Here is an 18,237-nt window from a genome sequence, read left to right on the forward strand (position 1 = left end):
TGTGGCCCGATCGTGGGATATTTGACCAACTCCATTAACGAGGTGTTTTTTCTATACATGGGGGAGGAAACCGGAGTACCCCTTGAGAAGACCCCGCTTCTTGCGAGGGGCGAGAGGTAATGTTCAAACCCCCGTTCCGTTGTTCGTGTGCAGGCAGCAATGTGGCAGTGTGGCGTGGCGGTTGCATTATAGTCACGTGAGTGCTGCATCACCTCGTGCTTAGGACGAGCGGCTCACCAGTTACTTAGAATAAAATAAATTATTGAGTTTAGTTTTATTTATCAGGTGAGGCCCACTGAGCTATGTAGCTCTTTGTTTCAGAAGGGACCTGGCCACAAACGATAGCTCACCGAAGTGGCTTTTCACGTTGAAATTTGTTGCAGCCAAACACTCTGAAAGCACGTTTTGAAATGTGGAGGGAAAAACCGGAGGATCCAGAGAAAAATCCACACATTATACAGCATTCATCAGGGTCAGGATTGAACCCACCGCCTCCTGTATACACCAGGTGAGGTAGTCACCATCTCACCACCGTGGCGGTCCGATAAAGTATTTCATGATTGATAATTGTTTTTTTACCCTTTGATCTGGCAACAAAACTGACACCTTTTTTTACAAGGAGTCATGTTTGCATAGACCACAATACCTGCAGTCATAATGCAAAAAAAAAACATAACTCTGATCATTTATGCACTGTCCTTGAAGTTGATTGGTCCACACCCGAGACAGCTTTCCTTAGAGCCTAGTCTCACATAATGTTGGACCAGATGACGCCAAAAGGCACACAACTCAAAGACAATGCACCATCAGAGTATGAGAGCTCGGGGTAAGCATTTACACCATTGGAACCTCATTTGGCAGAAGAAAAAATATGATAATTGGTTTTTTATCCTTTTATCTGGCAACAAAACTGACACCTTTTGTTTGGCAAATGAGGTTCCAATGGTATTTCATGATTGTGGAATAATTTGTAGTGCTTTGTGCATCCTCGTGCCCCGCATTTAGTTGGCGAGCTCCTAGGGGCATCGACAGCGTTATGGAGACGATATGCGACATTCGAGTGAAGAGGTTGATCTTGTGTCATGCTGTGAAGCTCGGGTGGGGAACCGTTTCCTGACTGAGGGCTGCATAGGACGTTACACACAACCACTCAGCTCACTTGCGTCACTGCAAGAGGCCCCTGCAAGAGGCCCCCTGCAGTTATATTATGAATACAAGTGATTGCAGGTTGAAAATACCTCGTCTTGGTGTGGCGTGTGGCACATGGTGAGTGGCGGGTGGGGAGCTGCTTGGTGATTAGTGTGGTGCGTGGAAGATGATGTGGTGAGTGACGTGATGCGTGGTGAGCAGTGTGGTGCGTGAAAGATGATGTGGTGAGTGACGTGCTGCCTGGTGCAATGAGTGGTGTGATACGTGGTGAGTAGTGGTTTGCGTGGCACATGGTGAGAGGCTGGTGGTGTGGTGAGGCATGTGGCGCAGGGGAAGCGTAATGGTTCGCCTGCTGCACTACAAACCCGGCCACCCAAGTTCGATTCCCGCTCACGACCAATAACAGTGGCGAATATCTGAACCAGTCACGGGCCTCCCCTAGTACCTGGTGCGGTGTTTAAAAACACATCACCACTGGGGATACAAAGGTGGGGCGTGGTGCTGGTCAACCCCCCCCCCCCCCTCTGCCCACCCTCATGTGCCACAGTGCCGGCCTTCATAGGTGCTGCTCGCTTCAAGCAGTTGCCCCAACAGTCCTCTAAGGATATACGGGGGATCTTGTCTTTTGGTGAGCGGTGTGCTGCATGGTGTGCTGCTGCGTTACGCCGTGCCTGCACAGTGATGTGCGCTGCTGTCAGCGTGCTGCCCGGAAGGACCTCCAAGGCCCCGTTGACGACGACATTCCCAAGAGACGGGGTCGTTGTATCCACAAGCATCCAAATGTCTGAGGGGTCAAAACTCAGGGGTTAGAGGTCAAAGTTCAACAGTGGCTTGGCAAGATTACGCGTCATGAGGGATCGCCTGCAGGACGGTAATTACTTTATGTGAGAGGAGAATGTGTATGTATATAATTACAGAAATGTAGCTGGGAGTCTTGTTGCGATATATAAGTTCCACGATAATCATATTGTCCGTTTTGCACAATATCATGATATTGTGATTATATCGCTGCACGTTTTATTTTTTGGAGATATTTAATTTCGTGACAAAATCAAATTAAAACTAAAAAATACCGATTACCCATTAAATTACCATCTTGCAAACGTTTTCTGTGTAACTTACGACGTGATCAATTATTTCACAGCATGCGCGCAATACGCTTTGGTACATGGTAATAGTTGCAATCGTTGGAACATTTATCACAGGCTTATGTGCATAATATTAAATCCGATTTACAATGCGTGCATGAGATTTGCGAGCATTCTGTGCAAGCCTGTCAACCCATATAGTTTACCCGTATTCTTCTACAGGGAATTTTCGTTTTCAGGTCCATACGGCGTACTGCCGTTTCAATACGGGCATTTTCTTTGGTCGATTTGTTTGCGTTTCTCCCTTGTGATGGGACTTTCTAAGATGATCGTTGAGATTTATAAAGACACAAGGTGACCAATAAGGTCTGAATTTGTCTGTAATAAGGTAGGAGGCACTGATAAGGAGTTGACAGGTATGTCTGTGCTTTAACAAAGTTTTCAGAAACATTAATTCGAACTTGAAATACATCACAGGCACTGCGATGAGACAACATCTTTCGGAGTGAAATACTATTTACAGAGTTATGGGAAACTGATAATGGGATGACACTGATATTTGATATCGTATTATGATAAATTATTATCGCGGCAAGGCTCGTGGCCAATGTTTCCAGATGTAAAGGAGAGCCGACACAAGATTGCAGGGGTTTCGTCTTTTAATCCTTTTCTCCCATCCACACCTGTCCCCAGCCGTCCCAATCTCGTTCCCGCCAAAGGCCCATTCTTCCCGCCCGTTCTCCCCTTATATCTCCTCGATTACCCCTCCCACTATCCCTCCTATTGGTGGGAATCCTTCCCCTGACACCCCCTACACATACATCGTATAGCAGTGACCCCCTGCTGAATCTGGAGAGGCGCTTGAGAATGAGATATTAAATAAATCTAGAATTGGAGCTTATTCTAAGGTTCTCTCTTACTTGATACAGCTATCGTGCTGTGACGGTTCCACCTGAAGACGGAAGCTTGTGTTGCCTCCGAAACGTCGTGATTTTTATTTTATTTTTATTAATTTTAATTTTTTACCTACGTGACTTTACCGAAAACCTTAGAATAAGATATAAAATAGTTGGATATATTTCAGCACATAACCCCACACCCCCCCCCCCCCCTCTTTTATTTCCCCAACCCTCCCACCGACGATCCCCCGAGAAACTTCGATACAGTGGTTGGTTAGGGAAAGTTTGAGAGACAAGACTCCTCTAAAATTAACGGATGAATATTGGAAGATCTAGTCATAATGGCTTTAGCAGGCGAATTCTTTATTTTTTTACAATTGACAATAACATTTGGAGGAGGGAAAATAGAAAAGAAAAATAATGACAGATAAAGAAACAGCACTGCCTCCAAGGGCAAAGGCAGGCACACCTTGGTCAATGACTAAGTCGCTGCCATCAGTGGGGGGTTTCTTCACCAGACACAGCCACGTCAGGTTTGCAGAAAAGAGGGCCCTTGATAGGGGACAACAAACCAGCGGTGATCCACGAAAAAAAAAAATTCGACACTGGTGCTTAAAAAACGAGCGGCGTTTTTTTTTTAAAACAATCGTCGGGTAAAACGTTACTTCCGGCTAAAATGAGCGTTGAGGCAATGCTCATCGTCTGTGTACAGCCCCTGAGCCAGTGGTATAAATTCCACATTCCTATGGCGGGGGTGGGTCGAGCCGAATCAATCCCCAACCAGGATTTGACCTCGCAACCTTCTGATTGCGATTTCCCCTCACGCTGTACCGCTGAGCCAGCTGGCCGGCTAGCGATACTGATCAGCGGTCCCACATTATCGGCGTCGACAGCATCGCGAGTCATTCTCAGTCCGTGTCACTACTGGACATCCGTGAAAAAAAGAGCTTCATAGCTCATTGGATTTCTCCAGGATAAATGAACATTCTGACGAGTCTGACTCCTGGACGAATGATCTCTCAGCACACTTTGAGGCACAAACCAACTTCGTTTTGAGTGCGGTACAACGTCACGTATCCGCCATGGCCATTTGACCGCCCACATCACTTCCTATGGATGTTCACAAATCTGAGACTTTTCACAATATTCGACCTTTAAATATATCCATATATACCTTAACCTCAGCCCCCCCCCATCCCCCCGCCAGCGAGCCAGGATATGCAACGTTTGCCCTGCATTTTAAATTCATCTCACTACCAAGAGCCCTACAGTTTCTATGGAACCACATCAACTCATTGCTGTATGCTGACATCTGTACCAATCAAACGGCAATGGGTGTGGAAGTACTGTGTAGTCTGTTAATTCCCATGGTCATGCACAAACACTCGGCCATATAGGGAGACATCACTTTAGAGAAAACAACACTTCGTTTTGCAAAACATTTAGCATCAGAATATTTATACTGCAAGAGGTATCCGATGAGCTACAAAAAGCTCTTTTTTACAGATATCCAGTAGGAGCAGGTTAAGAACGTTACAACAACAAACAGAACAAAAACACGATAGCCGTGCAAAGTACAGGAAAGGTAAACAAATCACCCAAAAAACATACAAATTAAACTAAACCATCCCCATCCTCCCCATGCAAATCCCACCTAGGCATTAACTTCTTTTTCAGAATAGACCTGGCCACATTTAGAGAACACCAAATCTATAATATGCCTCTTTAAACTATCTTCAACACTCTCCAATGTAAGCCATAACGGGTGACCCGAAGTATCGTCGCTTTGCCAAAAAAACAAACACAACTCTTCTTTTCAACACGTAGGCTTTATCCTGTTTATCCGTTCGTTACTCCATTAATAACCGCGTGACTAATTTTCATTGTGCTTGAGCCGTTGGCTTCACGAGGAAAAAAACTCCATATTATCCCGATTATCAACGATTGTTTTTTGCATCCCCTTCCCCGTAAGTTCACTGCTTCCCAATGATGCGCACATTGTTCAACGCGCGAGCAGAGCCGAGCGGCAAAAGAATTCCCAAATTATCCACAACATATTTTGCTGTTAAATTTTGATTTAAAGCTTTCGTGACTGCAGGGATTCATCTTCTTGGTTCTTTCGGTAAAGTCACGTAGAAGGGAAGTAATAAAATAATAAAAATAAAACATAATACAATTATTCTCACGACGTTTCGGCCACAACGCAAGCAGCCGTCCTCAGGTGAAAACCAGGTCCGTCGAGGCGACAGAGTCTGAATGAAACAGCACACGAGCTTGGAGCATATATATGCTTGGAGCATATATATAATATATGAATGAAACAGCACACGAGCTTGGCGCCTCGACGGGCCTGGTTTTCACCTGAGGACGGCTGCTTGCGTTGTGGCCGAAACGTCGTGAGAATAATTTTATTATGTTTTATTTTTATTATTTTATTACTTCCCTTCTACGTGACTTTACCGAAAGAACCAAGAAGATATTTTGCTGTTGTTAACATTCTCACTCAGACCCTACTGCACTGCTCGTGGGATTCCTCCAGTATGAATACATATTATGATTCTGGTAATCCTCGATGACCCCCACCCCCTCCGCCACCCCGCAAATAATCTGGAGTATATTTACGGATAACCCCGCGGATAACAGGATCAATGAGACATAACAAAAACATTGCTTAAAAAAGAGGGTTTTTAGAAATCAGTGCGGTACAATATCTCGGAATTGAACAGCATGTGTGTGAATAGAGGGCGGTTGTTTTTAGCAACGACTTCCTCACTTGTTTGCTGTGGTGGAATCCAAGGGAAGTGCGTTTGAGTAGTTACAGATGAATTTGGTTATTGTGTTGGAGTTGTAAAACTCTGCAGAAGAGAGCACAGTGAACAAGTGATAACATTTACAATCAGCAAGCAGTAAGCTGCGCACTGCCTGTTACAGAAACATACTTCCTACACAATTGTATATTTGTACATCGTCCCCAAGTATTAAAGATCAATTTGCAGGCCTGAAATCCCTCCGCTCGCGCCACAGTATTTGGCCTACTCTTCCACGCTGTTAGGACGTCTTGGAAAATGGTGGGGGTGGGGGAGTGGGTGGGGGGCTACTCCACTTTAATCCCACCACGCACAGACCTGCCGATTCAACTGCGGTTGTGCCGAGATTTATAACGCTGCGTTGTAAAGAACCCAACCCTTCCGTAACGCGGGGACTGTCTGTACAGTCGTCCCTCTGTTAACGAGATTAATCGTTAATTGAAATGATCGTTAATCGAACATTGGAAACACACGTTCAAGGCTCAATTTGTACCAAGACGATCAGAAGTTGACCCCTTTCACCCTAAAAACATTGTTCATAATATTTAAACACGCGATTTTAATAAATACGCGTTACAAGAACACATTAAAACATTCATATGAGTGGAAACATGAATAAATAATTAATACATTGAGAATATAACATAACGTTTATTTTTTACCTGAGGCTAAGAAGATGGACCGCTTAAGCGGTTAATTGAGAAGTTCGGGTGGGGGACAATTGTGTTCCTGGCTCTCTTCTCTTTCTGCACATTAATCTTAGGGGCCATTGTTATTGGTCTTATTCAACTTTTAAGAAAAAAAACACTAAGTATTCCAGAGAGCTGTTTCCATAAGCAACGCGTATCAAACATTGAAAATACCTACGTGACTAGAATTTGTATTTATTTATTTTAAAAAAATTATTTTATACCTACGTGACTTTACCGAAAGAACCAGATAGTATGGATTCCTGCAGTCACGAAAGCTTCAAATCAAGATTGAAAAGCCAGCAGCCAGTTGCTCTGAAAACGTTCATAAAAGGGTGGATCGCTGATTGGCTGAGGTCTGGTGAGTCCACTCGGAGCGCTCCGATTGGCCGAAATTGGCGGGTCCGCGTGACATCGCAAGCTTATTGTTAATCGAAAATGTGTCCTTAATAGAAACAATGGGACCTTATGGGAGGCGGATCGTTTATCGAAATATCGCTAATTGATGGCATCGTAAACCGAGGGACTGCCGCTGTATTTCACCATCGTTTCAACTCTCCGCGCTCCGAGAGATGGAATCAAAACTGGCGACTTCGAGATTGCAAGTTCGAGTGTGCCGACCGTGACACCACTGCCAAGCGTCCACCCCGTCATCCACGTAACATCAACAAGGCCGATGCACACATCTCCTTAAAAAAAGGGCAATTAAAGACAACCCAAACTATCGTCCGTCCGTACGGCAGTAAACTACTGTCGGTTGCGCTCCTTCATGGGAGGAGGAACAGCAAAACTACCAGAACTCTCTCTGATGAAGCCCCCTCTCGTTGTGGCCGGCAGATCTTGGCATTGAGCATTTAGCTCTTGAACGTATTGCCATTCGCAAGACTAGTACAGTGACGGGTTTTAATCAACTCTCGCACAGGCATGATTTGCAGGTGTTTTGCACATATGCACGCACGCAAAGGTCACATTACACGCATTAACACGATGGAGACGAGAGTTTTTTTATATATAAACTGTGGCTACTTGGCAAGGTACCTTGTGGGAAAACCACGTTGCGAGCTTCAGTGATGTTGCCGTTCTGAAGCATTTTGAGAAGGCACGTCCACGAACACTGCTGAGCAATCTGGAGACTGGAGGAGCATTGGGGTTAAGTATATATACGATTACACGACACTATCATCTCCGTCATCATGCAATGTACAAAGTAGCATTGCTATTTTTTATTTTTAGGGGCGGTCCATAAATGACGTCACGCGATTTTCGACGAATTTTGACCCCCCCCCCCCTTCGTCACACGGCGTTACAAAAAGTCAGACCCCCCTCAAATATGACGTCACAAAGCTCTGCCCCCCCCCCCCCCAAAAAAAACATGCTTCAAATCGCTTTAAGCTATTGTCATTGTAGTGCGTATTTAATGTGGCGCTGCTCTCTGATGTTGATGGAGAAAATATCTTTTAAAAGCCTATTTAAATAAGTAGAACGTGTTGTCTATATTAATTTAAAGTTGCGTATTTTGATGTGACGTTACATTTCTCACCGCCCCCCCCCCATAGTCAAACATCGTCACAAATGTCTGACCCCCTCCCCACCCAGTTGCGTGACGTCATTTATGGACGGCCCCTTTCCGAGTTGTGCGAAAATTACTCCCAAATCGACGAACCGCGTGAACACCACGCCTTAAGCAAGGACTTGCCGTCCATAAATGAGAGAGTGAGATAAAGAGTGAAAGTGACCACACATCATTTGAGTGATTTTTAGAAGGCTTGAGCTGATTTAAATATATATTTAACTAACTACAATTTTTTTTACTTTACCAAGTAAGACCCACTGAGCTATATAGCTCTTTTTAGATGCGACCTGGCCACAAATGATATCTCAACGAAGTGGCTTATCACGTGGACATTTATAGCAGCTGGATATTCGAAACGCGTGATGATGATTCTAAATGTGGAGGGAAAAGCTGGAGGACCTGCAGAAATATCCACGTGACCACGGGAAGAAACACATGCAAACTCTAAAGATACAGGCATCGTCAGGGTCGGGTCCTGTATACCAGGCGAGGTAGTTAACATCTCACCACCGCTGCGCCCTATAGAGATGAGAGGGGAGAGATTGCGAGCGGGTAGGCTGCACAGAAAATCACAGGATTCATGGGAGGCTTGAGCTGAGTTAAATAATCAGATAAGAGGATGACGTTCACAATACATGCAAGATTGTATGATCTTTGATTCGTATATAATCGCATGGAAAGGTTTACTTCGGGCTAATAAATGAGATTGGAGACAATGCAAATGAGACGAGCCAGTACTACAGAGTACGAATGAGACAGACGGTACAAACCAAAGAGAGCAGGACTACGTTGACTTAAAGCTTTCGTGACTGCAGGAATTAATATTCTTTGGGTCTTTCGGTAAAGTCACGTGGTTGGTTCAAAGAAAATAACAAAAAACTACGACGTTTCGATCACAACACAAGCAATCGTCATCAGGATGAGTCATCAGACCCAAAGAACAGGACAACGTTGTTGGCAGTTCTAGAGTAGTAACCACAAGATCCACTGTTTTAATTCTCCCTGCCTCAACCGACCCATTATGGACTACCTCAGTGAGATGACGTATGGTGAAATAACCCCCACCACCCGATGGGTATGGAGAAGCCCTCGTCCTGTTAAATTCATAACTTTGACCTCTGGTATAACCAGTATTGGCGCTAGGCATAAACACTAAGCAAGAGCTTAATATGTCCCAAGAGGCTCAAGAGCCACAGATTCATTCAAAAACAGGGATACACAAAATACCAGACCCTGATTAACATAAAAGGCATTTTACATCAAACGGCAAATTCATGTATCTCATCTCCATATCGTCTGAAGCTCTCTCCTCTCAATTGACAACATCTCTATCGCTTGCTTATTATATCTCTTCTGTCATCTCACTGAATAGTTCATAAATTCAAATAAATATTCTTCCTGCACCCCCCCCCCCATGGCCTAGCACCACCGTTGACTGAAGTCAATATCAATACAATGCAAGTGCGATGACACGCACAGCATGCTGGGATTTCTGGTTATGATTCGCCGTTGTGAGACGCACAATTAAAAAAAAATGAATCCACACACGGTTTAAAAAATGTGTTTTCAAATATGCGCGCACAATCTTTTTTTCTACCCATTGACTTTTACTCTTTGCCTGGAGTGATCGCTGCAATTTAAAGCGCTTACCTTGGGATGTTGCTCATTGTACTCCCCGCCACTAACAATTGCGTGATGTTCGACTGAATGCAAGGCCGCACACAATCTGCGAACAAATGGGAAGTTCATTCCTCAGAGATACATTCAATGCAAAATACCCTGGATGCCGTAAATGTTGCCAAATTTTGCCAAATTGTATGAATTACTCCTCGAATATTGCTTGATTGGGAAAACCCACGGAGCAACATTGTCCCGCTGCCTCCTGACAAAAGAATGACGCCGTGTGCCGCACAGGGACAGCTGCCACTGGTGGATCCCTTAGGCGAGACTGCAGTGCGGGGCATTCAAACGGTTGAGCAGAGATCTGACGTAAAGGCGCTCTTGGGTTGCAAGGCATTTAAGCTTCTTTACAGTTTCGGCCAAATCGCCCCTTTTCGTTCTCAACAGTATTTAACAGAGTGGAGCCTTGCCTATGAACATATGGCATTAGTTTGAGCATGCCTGACTGCTGATGAGACACCGCCGAATGTCGAAACCGTTGCAGAGTTTGCTCGTGTTAAATCGATGTTGCTGGAAAGAAAAACGCCACGTGGCCGATGGGACATGTAAACAAAAACATCAAACATATTTCTTTATGTGCAAAGACAGATACGGGAAGGAGGTAAACCTTCTGCTTGTTTATTGTGTTCCTTAACAGTGCTTTTGTAGGCGACACTATTAAATGTCACATCCAAAACGAGGCCCTACTATCTGACCTATGGGAACTGCCATGTCCCCCTTCGAAGAAGTGATGTATTGGGTGGTGTTCTCCATGCAGCTGAAGGGATCGGGATAACTGAAAGTACAACAACAACAACATTTGTGAAATAAATGATTTGGTAACGCGGCTGCATTTGCAGTGGTGCACAAGCACAATAACAACAACACAACGCAACACACGCGTCAATAATACTGCCGACTGTCAATATTTGGTTTCATTTAAGGCAATGTTACTGACAAATCTGTTCAGTTCCTTTTTTATAGTTAGAAAGGAAATGCTTTCAAGTTACTTGAAAATGAATCCCGTGCACCCAGGGGTACAGCCGGAGTTTGGAAGCTGGGGCAGAGCAGCTTATAGGGTGCCCTACAACATACTATTAATATTCTTTGGTTCTTTCGGTTCAGTCACGTCTAAAGATAAAATAATAAATTAAATAATAGCATATTACGACGTTTCGATTGCAACACAAGCAATCATCATCAGGCATAAAAGAAATAGAAACAAAAATCTAACTAGAAAACTATGATGATGATTGCTTGTGTTGCAATCGAAACGTCGTAATATGCTATTATTTAATGTATTATTTTATCTTTAGACGTGACTTAACCGAAAGAACCAAAGAATAATTCCTGCAGTCACGAAAGCTCCAAAATTAAGATACTATTAATAGTTTTACTATTTGTATTTGAGCAGGTAAGGCCCACTGAACTCTATAGCTATTTTTCAGAAGCGACATAGCCACAAATGATAGCTCAACGAAGTGGCTTGTCATGTATCAATATTATTGCAGCCAAATACTCTAAACGCACGTTTCTAAACGTGGAGTGAGAAACCGGAGGAGAAAAGTCCACGCGACTACGGGGAGAGAGACATCCAATCTCCAAATATACAGCAGGCGTCAGGGTCAGGCTCGAACCCACGACCTCCTGCGCACCAGGCGAGGTAGTTAACATCTCGCCACCACGGCACCCCAAGTGAATGGGTCCCCACACTGTACTTTCGTAATTGTACTGCACTACAATAACATCAAACAAAATCACCTGGTGGTACTTCGTTGGCAGCAGTGGTGCATAAGCGCAAATAACCAACACAATGCGCAACACGTTCTTGAAAAACAAAAGACACTGTGGCCTTAAAAAGCAATGTATATAATAGGTGACGATTCAGGCAGTGGCTCATCTTCACAGTGATCTGGGGGGGAGGGGTCAGTGGTGGGGGTGGGGGAGGACCAGTTGGGGGGGGGGGGGTACCAGTGTGGGGGGGGTAGGTTGACCAATGGGGGGGTCGGGGGAGGGACCAGTGGTCTTGATTGGGGGAGGGGGGTACAAGTGGTGGGGGGGGGGGGGTCCAGTGGGGGGGGGGGGGGGGAACCGGTGTTGGGGGGGGGAGGGGCCAGTGGGCTTGATTGGAATGGAGGCCGGTGTGCCATATGAATGATTTTGAGAAGCACTGCCCTCGTGCGATCATGGCCGCCAACGTCACAGCAGCCTAAGATATTGAATAGCCAAACAAATAATGCAAACAGAGATCCAGGACAAGCGTCATGACGTTGAAGCATCGTGACAAATGCTGCTGTGACACGCACGCGAAGCATTAGGTGACAGATGCTTACATCGCGATGTCAGTTGATGGAGAGCAGGAGTCGATTTTGTCTGGAATTAGCGCCCTGAGTTGTGTGTACACGCATCCTGTAAATAGACGACACAATTGACACAAAGGCAATGATATGTACCGTCCATTGATATTTCAGCCAGACAGTTTACATCTTGCATGGCAGCCACTCTGATACCTATTGCGCATTTTTCAATTCCTCCTGATCACGTGCCTTGAGTTCCACTGACGTTATAACACGTAACAGGCAAATTAACAGCGATAACACCGTATTCTATGGATTGAAAGAGGCACTCTTTCCCCTCTATTTTAAACCAAACGTTGGGGTGCAGCTTATAATCTGGCGGGCGTGTGTGTGACTTTTATTGACACCGGACACAATTTTGTGGTGAGTCTTACCTTCTGGAGCATCTTATAATCCGGGGAACACGGTAATACAAAGAGTGCAGCCTTTTTGTCAATCTGCTCCTGGATGAAGGCCTTCCCACGCTGGGGCAGACACGCGGATTACCCTTGACCATACTTCACCACACTGGTCTTAGTGGGTTTGTTGCAAGGTGGGTGTACCGGATCAGATGTCACTCGCCAATTATGGTAACCGTGAGCAGAAATCGAATTCTGTTCTGCAGGTTCTTAGCAAAGTCACCCCACCCCCCTCCCAAGTTACCTCCCCCCACCCTTCCAAGTCACCACCCCCCTCCCACCCACCTCGTGTTGCAGATTACCGTCCTGGTTTCTGGTTTATCTTTAATTTTGCCTTCCCGTTTCGGTGAGAATACACGCACGTGATTTTGCTGTCACACACTCCCTTGTACATCGATGGGTTTTTTTTCATCCCCAGGTTCACGTACACGGGATTCTTGGAGATAAAGGGCGCGGCCCCGCAATTGCTCGCTCACTCCACTGCTGGCAGGAAAGGGCCTCCACTGGAGGGAACTTGAGATAGCCCCTCTTGAGGGTGTTTTTGGCCTACTCTTCCTCTTCCACGTTGGCCAGGTGTCCTGGAAGAGGTGGGAGTGCCCACACTTCACCCCAACAAGTCACTCTGGCGTACCAGTTTCAAATGCTGGGTGGACAGACGGGGAGGGATTTTAGAAATTTGCCTGTTGCTTAAAATGCCAGCCGGCTTTCAACCGTAGTTAGAAAGTTTAAATTAAAATAAAATGCACCGACTGCCTTCTGTATTGGAGAATTCTGGGCACTGGTGGAGTATGCCTGTAATCCAGCACTTCGGTGGCAGTCAGGGTTGGTGAATCACACAAAGTCGTGAAACTCCCTCCTTACCCGTGAACATCAAGGTCACAGCATCTCCTGGTTTTCCAGGGTATGGGTATAACACTACAGCCAGTTGATCAATTTCCATATGTTCTATCTGTACATGGATTTGAGTGTTACTCCCACCACCCCGTCTCGCATGTTGTGGGTTTTCTCCGGGCACTCCGGTTTCCTCCACATATACAAACACTCAAGAATGGAGTTGGCCCAACATCCCAACATAGGACCACAGGAGCTTGAGAAATAGTTTGACCTCAGTTCCGGCTGCCTTCCTCCCACTTTCTCTGTGGGTTTCCCCGCACCAACTCGAAATCATTATCTCCCTCTGAGAGTGAACGAGCATTTTTATGTTTCGTTTGCTGTCCTTCCCCGCACCTCCGATTAGCACGGGTTGGCTGCGCACAGTGCAAAAGAAGTTCAATATACTGTACATACATTCCGAATGGGAAAATTCTTGCAAAAATACGCAAAAAGGTACTACTGTGTGCTTCGTATACAACATACACAAACGTCTCCTACCTGACAAAGACGCGACTCACCTTTCATCACGGTGATAGTGCGTTGCTGGTTGGTGACGGGTTCTGTTAGTGGTATTCCACAGAACCACTCGCAGGCCAACGCTTTGTCGCTGCAAACCCAAACAAGCCACACGAGTCACTGGAAGCAATTTACGCGTGTCAATTATTCGCGAAATTGCTATCCGCAATTTTGGCTGGCCGCGAAATCGCATCTGGAACTCTACACGACTGCATCGAGAGAGAGATAGAAAGAAAGTGATGAGGTAAAGTGATGAGAGAGAATGTGATGAGAGATAAAGTGATGAGAGAGAATGTGATGAGAGAAAAAGTGATCAGATAATGTGATGAGATAAAGAAATGAGAGAGATGCGTAATTTTCATATAAGGAATAGCTTATTTACGTATTAATTTAAGGCAATTCATGAAAAAAAGATTGCTTTTTTCGTAGGCCAATATCATTATCCACGAAATGTGTAATTCACGAACACCTCCAGAAGGTATCCCTCGCGATTAATGAGGGAACCCTGCAGAGTGCAGTCTGGTGGAGCGACTCTGCTTTTCCACGTCCATGTGGTTGGGACGGGGTGGGGGGGTAAGATTTGTCAAATGCGCGATGTAATGGTAAGCGCACACTGAACCTGCAGGCCGGACGTTTTGTCAGTTCAATTTAATATCCAGTGTGGCTACTTCTGATCTGTTTCAATGTTTGGCCAGTAAGTACTGAAAACCGCCTCTCGAAATGCAATGAGTTAATGGTCCCAGTTCTGTTTAAGTTTATTTTGAAGTACAGTGTGAGCTAAGAAGCTCATAAAAAAAGCACACACCGTTTCCATGACAGACATAATACATCAGAGAAAAATAAATTAACAATACAAACCAAAATGTAAGAAAACATAATTTCAACGTAAATGTTTTTTCTCTTAAAAGTTTTAGACTATTAAGGAATCAAATAAGTGTAAGATTAAGCATACAAATGCCAGTGGTAAAACACACCGTTTCCCAAGAAACACTAAATTCACCAATGACAGCAAATAAACTCATCATGTAATCATTGGGATTTTCATTAAATTTGGCAAACTAAAATTTGGCAAAAAAACATTTCAACGGGGAGGGTTTGCCGTGCTTGTTTGTTTCACACTTAAGTTCTAATTTAGCAATCTTTGGAAGAACGTAATCAACCAGGCTAAGCGTTAACTGTGTGCTAACCGACTCTATGTGTTGCATTGCATTTCACTTCCTAATTTGACAAAATTTGCTTTCTACCGTGCAACGCTCCGTGCATGTTTGTTTAGAAGTCAAAGTGTCCAGCTCGTCCGTCCCCCTTATGTGCAGGAATTCCACACAACTCCCCCTCTGCCCCCCCCCATCTCTATTTAAGGCCTCGACACAGATACGTTGTCTTTCTGTGTGCCTATGTGTGTGTCTCTCTCTGTTTGTCTCTCTCTGCTTGTGTGTCTGTCTGTGTGTCTCCGTGTCTATGTTTTGTCTCTCTCTCAAATTTAGCCATCTATGGAAGAACGTAATCAACCAGGTGGTGTGTTGACTGTTTTGTTGGCCGACTCTCTGTGTTGTATTGCATTATATTTCCAAGTTTACTATGTTTGTTTTCTCATTCATTTGTACCTGATGATGGTTGCTTGTGTTACAATCGAAACGTCGTATTCTATTATTATTTTATTTTACTTATTTCTACGTGACTTTACCGAAATAACCAAAGAGTCTGAGTTTATATATGTGATTTCACTATCGTGAGATGAACGCCAATCGACTCGGCGTCGGTAGCAGACGTTAGGCGGTCGTAGATACGAGGTCTTACTAACTACACTGGTCAACACACTTTTTCTGGCACAAGGTATTCCAACGGTTTTAAGGTAATTTTGGGGTGTTGATTCCAAATCTGGCATCAGTTTTTGTCTATCACATCAGGTTTTTGAGATATAAAATATTGCATTTTCAATTAAAACGGCAGAAGAAAAATATTAAATAAATGTGGATATCTACATAAAATGATATTATAAACACACTATCCTAAAAATACAGCACCATATTTTAACACTAAAGCAGTCACTGACTCGCAACAACTTGCAATCATAAGTGACAGAGTTAATTTCGGGTAAAATCAATGAAAATGGGGTATGCCGATAGCATAAAAATGAGATGTGATCGAGCAAATCTGAGATCAGATTTGCAATCAGCACCCTAAAATTAGTCTAAAACAGCTGCAAAAGTCCAGGCCAGAATTTTTTTTTTTTGTTGACCAGTGCTATAAGAAAGGTCGTAAAAGCGGGGGGTCGCAAGTCGAGGCGTCGTAAGTCAGGGCTCACCTGTATATGACTGGAGGATACGAGGTGCTCTTTTTACACTGGGTCTCGCAATCTTTTGCTGGAAGAGAATAGGGGTTGTTTGGTTATTCACATGGGTCATTCAGGGTCAAGTCACGGTTTTGAGAAATCAGGAGAGAAGATCTGCCGATCGACTGTCTCATAGTAATAACACCCTTTACTTACCAAGGAAAGCCTCCCTAAGTCTCAGGACTATTTTTCAGCAGGGTCCTGCATTGGGATGTTTGGTCAGTTCCATTCATGAGCGTTTGGCTTCGTTTGAGAGGAAACCAGAATTCCCGGAGAAAACCAAACCTCAGCATACGAGGGAATAACGAGGGAATGCAGTTCTGGCACAGATGGATTCACTCCACTGCTGTTTTACCATCACCTGGCCAGACAATTCGCTAAAACGCCGACAGCTATTCAAATATCTTTATCAGTGATGATCTAACCAAAAGTGCCTTCAGAACCTCCCATGATTTAAAGTCCCAAAAATACAAAGATTCCCCGTATAGCCTTGACAAACTGTTGGGACAAGTGCTGTAAAAAACTGGAGACTTCCTGTATAGGGATTATCGGCGTTCGGCACTACCACTCGAGTACAATCAAGGTACGAGTGCCCATATCAATTATGTATGTGTGTGTTTTTTTGCACACACCACCGCAGAATCGCGAGGACAAAATAAGGCAAGATGGATTGAAAGCACAGATCCCATACCTGTGAGTTTTGCATACACGATGCCTCTGGGGAGGCAGGAGACCAGCACCAGCAAGAGAAGGGATGGAAAGGCCACGAGGGTCTGGGATGTAGCTCCGGCCATCGACATACTTCGCCTTTTAATCTACAGGGAGAGACACACAATGACAACTGCATTCGTTATACTGGTAGGAACCACCTGGTTCCACCAGCCCACAGGGGATTATTGTGTCCGTCCGTCCGTCGTGCATCCAAAAATGGGAGGGGTGGGGCTGGGTGGAGAGGGGAAGGTGGGGAGGGGCTGGGTAGGGAGGGGAGGGTGGGGAGGCGCTGGGTGGGGAGGGTGGGGCTGGGTGGGGGGTGGGAGGGGTGGGGCTGGGTGGGGAGGGGCTGGTCACCCCGTGGTGCCCTTATACAACTCAACGTTGAACCTACTCACGCCGGCTTGTGCCCTCCCTCACAGTCGGCCATATTTGCGGAATACACCACGCCGCCGTTGACCCTGGCCATTGACCGAGCAACCCAACGTTCCTACCAGCTCCCTCCGCAGGAATGTGTTATGCTGATGGAGGTGTTGTGGGTGAAGGAGTGGCACACACAGATCAGTGTGGTGAATTACTATTTTCTGTGTGTCAGTGGAGATTATGATTGTCGCGATACGACGATATTACATTTAATGATATGACGATTATCGTGATGAACTGTTTCCCGTAACTATGAAATTGATGTGCACGCGTTTTACTTTTTTTTACATCGTGTCTACGTGATGCATTTGTAGTGTTGTAAAGGACGGACTTCTAAACTTATTTATGGCACACACTGTTTATTATCTTAATACACAGTCCCTATCACACTTAGGGGTATATGGTCCCCTCACCCGTTACCCTCAGAAGGTACAGCTTCCGGACCTTGCAGGCTATCTAATCTCCCTGCTATCCCAGCGTCCTCTGGCTGGACCTAGGGGATCTCTCCCCGACCACTGGTTACTCTGAGCCCTAGCCCTGATAAGGGCTGGAGGGCTTGGTCCAGGGTCCTATATGTCTTCGGCCGACTTGGGTCTTCGTGTAGCAGAACTCGCCAAGAGCTCTCAGCGCTCTGGCTTTTATACCTGTTCGTAGCCGGGTTGTCCAATCCTCGGCCACCTTGTGGAACCCTCCGATTGGTCCTTCCCAATCTGGCGTATGGATCCTACCTCACCCCATTTGACCCTGACCGTTTGATTGAGCG

At 45.1% G+C, this 18,237-nt stretch overlaps 1 protein-coding gene across 1 annotated transcript; it reads right to left on the reverse strand.

Annotated features, from left to right (window-relative positions):
* Positions 1 to 1,001: 1,001 nt before the first annotated feature.
* On the reverse strand, positions 1,002 to 18,067 carry LOC144726531 (uncharacterized). Its single transcript, XM_078605326.1, has 12 exons — positions 17,888 to 18,067; positions 17,032 to 17,155; positions 16,314 to 16,371; positions 14,011 to 14,099; positions 12,198 to 12,273; positions 10,581 to 10,660; positions 9,856 to 9,931; positions 7,671 to 7,765; positions 5,910 to 5,991; positions 3,606 to 3,688; positions 1,821 to 1,933; positions 1,002 to 1,016 (listed from the first exon to the last, which is right to left on the reverse strand). Exons 2-12 carry the CDS (start codon positions 17,138 to 17,140, stop codon positions 1,002 to 1,004), a joined length of 876 nt encoding a protein of 291 aa, XP_078461452.1. The 5' UTR covers positions 17,141 to 17,155; positions 17,888 to 18,067.
* Between the last annotated feature and the right edge of the window lie 170 nt (positions 18,068 to 18,237).

This window comes from Lampetra planeri, chromosome 23 (genome assembly GCF_965212315.1).
Source record: "Lampetra planeri chromosome 23, kcLamPlan1.2.h2, whole genome shotgun sequence".
Classification (NCBI taxonomy): Eukaryota; Metazoa; Chordata; class Hyperoartia; order Petromyzontiformes; family Petromyzontidae; genus Lampetra; species Lampetra planeri.

Coding starts and splice junctions, on each gene's coding strand:
- LOC144726531 (XM_078605326.1), bottom strand. CDS start 17,140: ATGTCGATGGCCGGAGCTACATCCCAGACCCTCGTGGCCTTTCCATCC. Junction 10,661..12,197: donor CCATCAACTGACATCGCGAT/GTAAGCATCTGT, acceptor TTGTACTTTCAG/TTATCCCGATCCCTTCAGCT. Junction 1,934..3,605: donor CGACTTAGTCATTGACCAAG/GTGTGCCTGCCT, acceptor TTGACCCCTCAG/ACATTTGGATGCTTGTGGAT.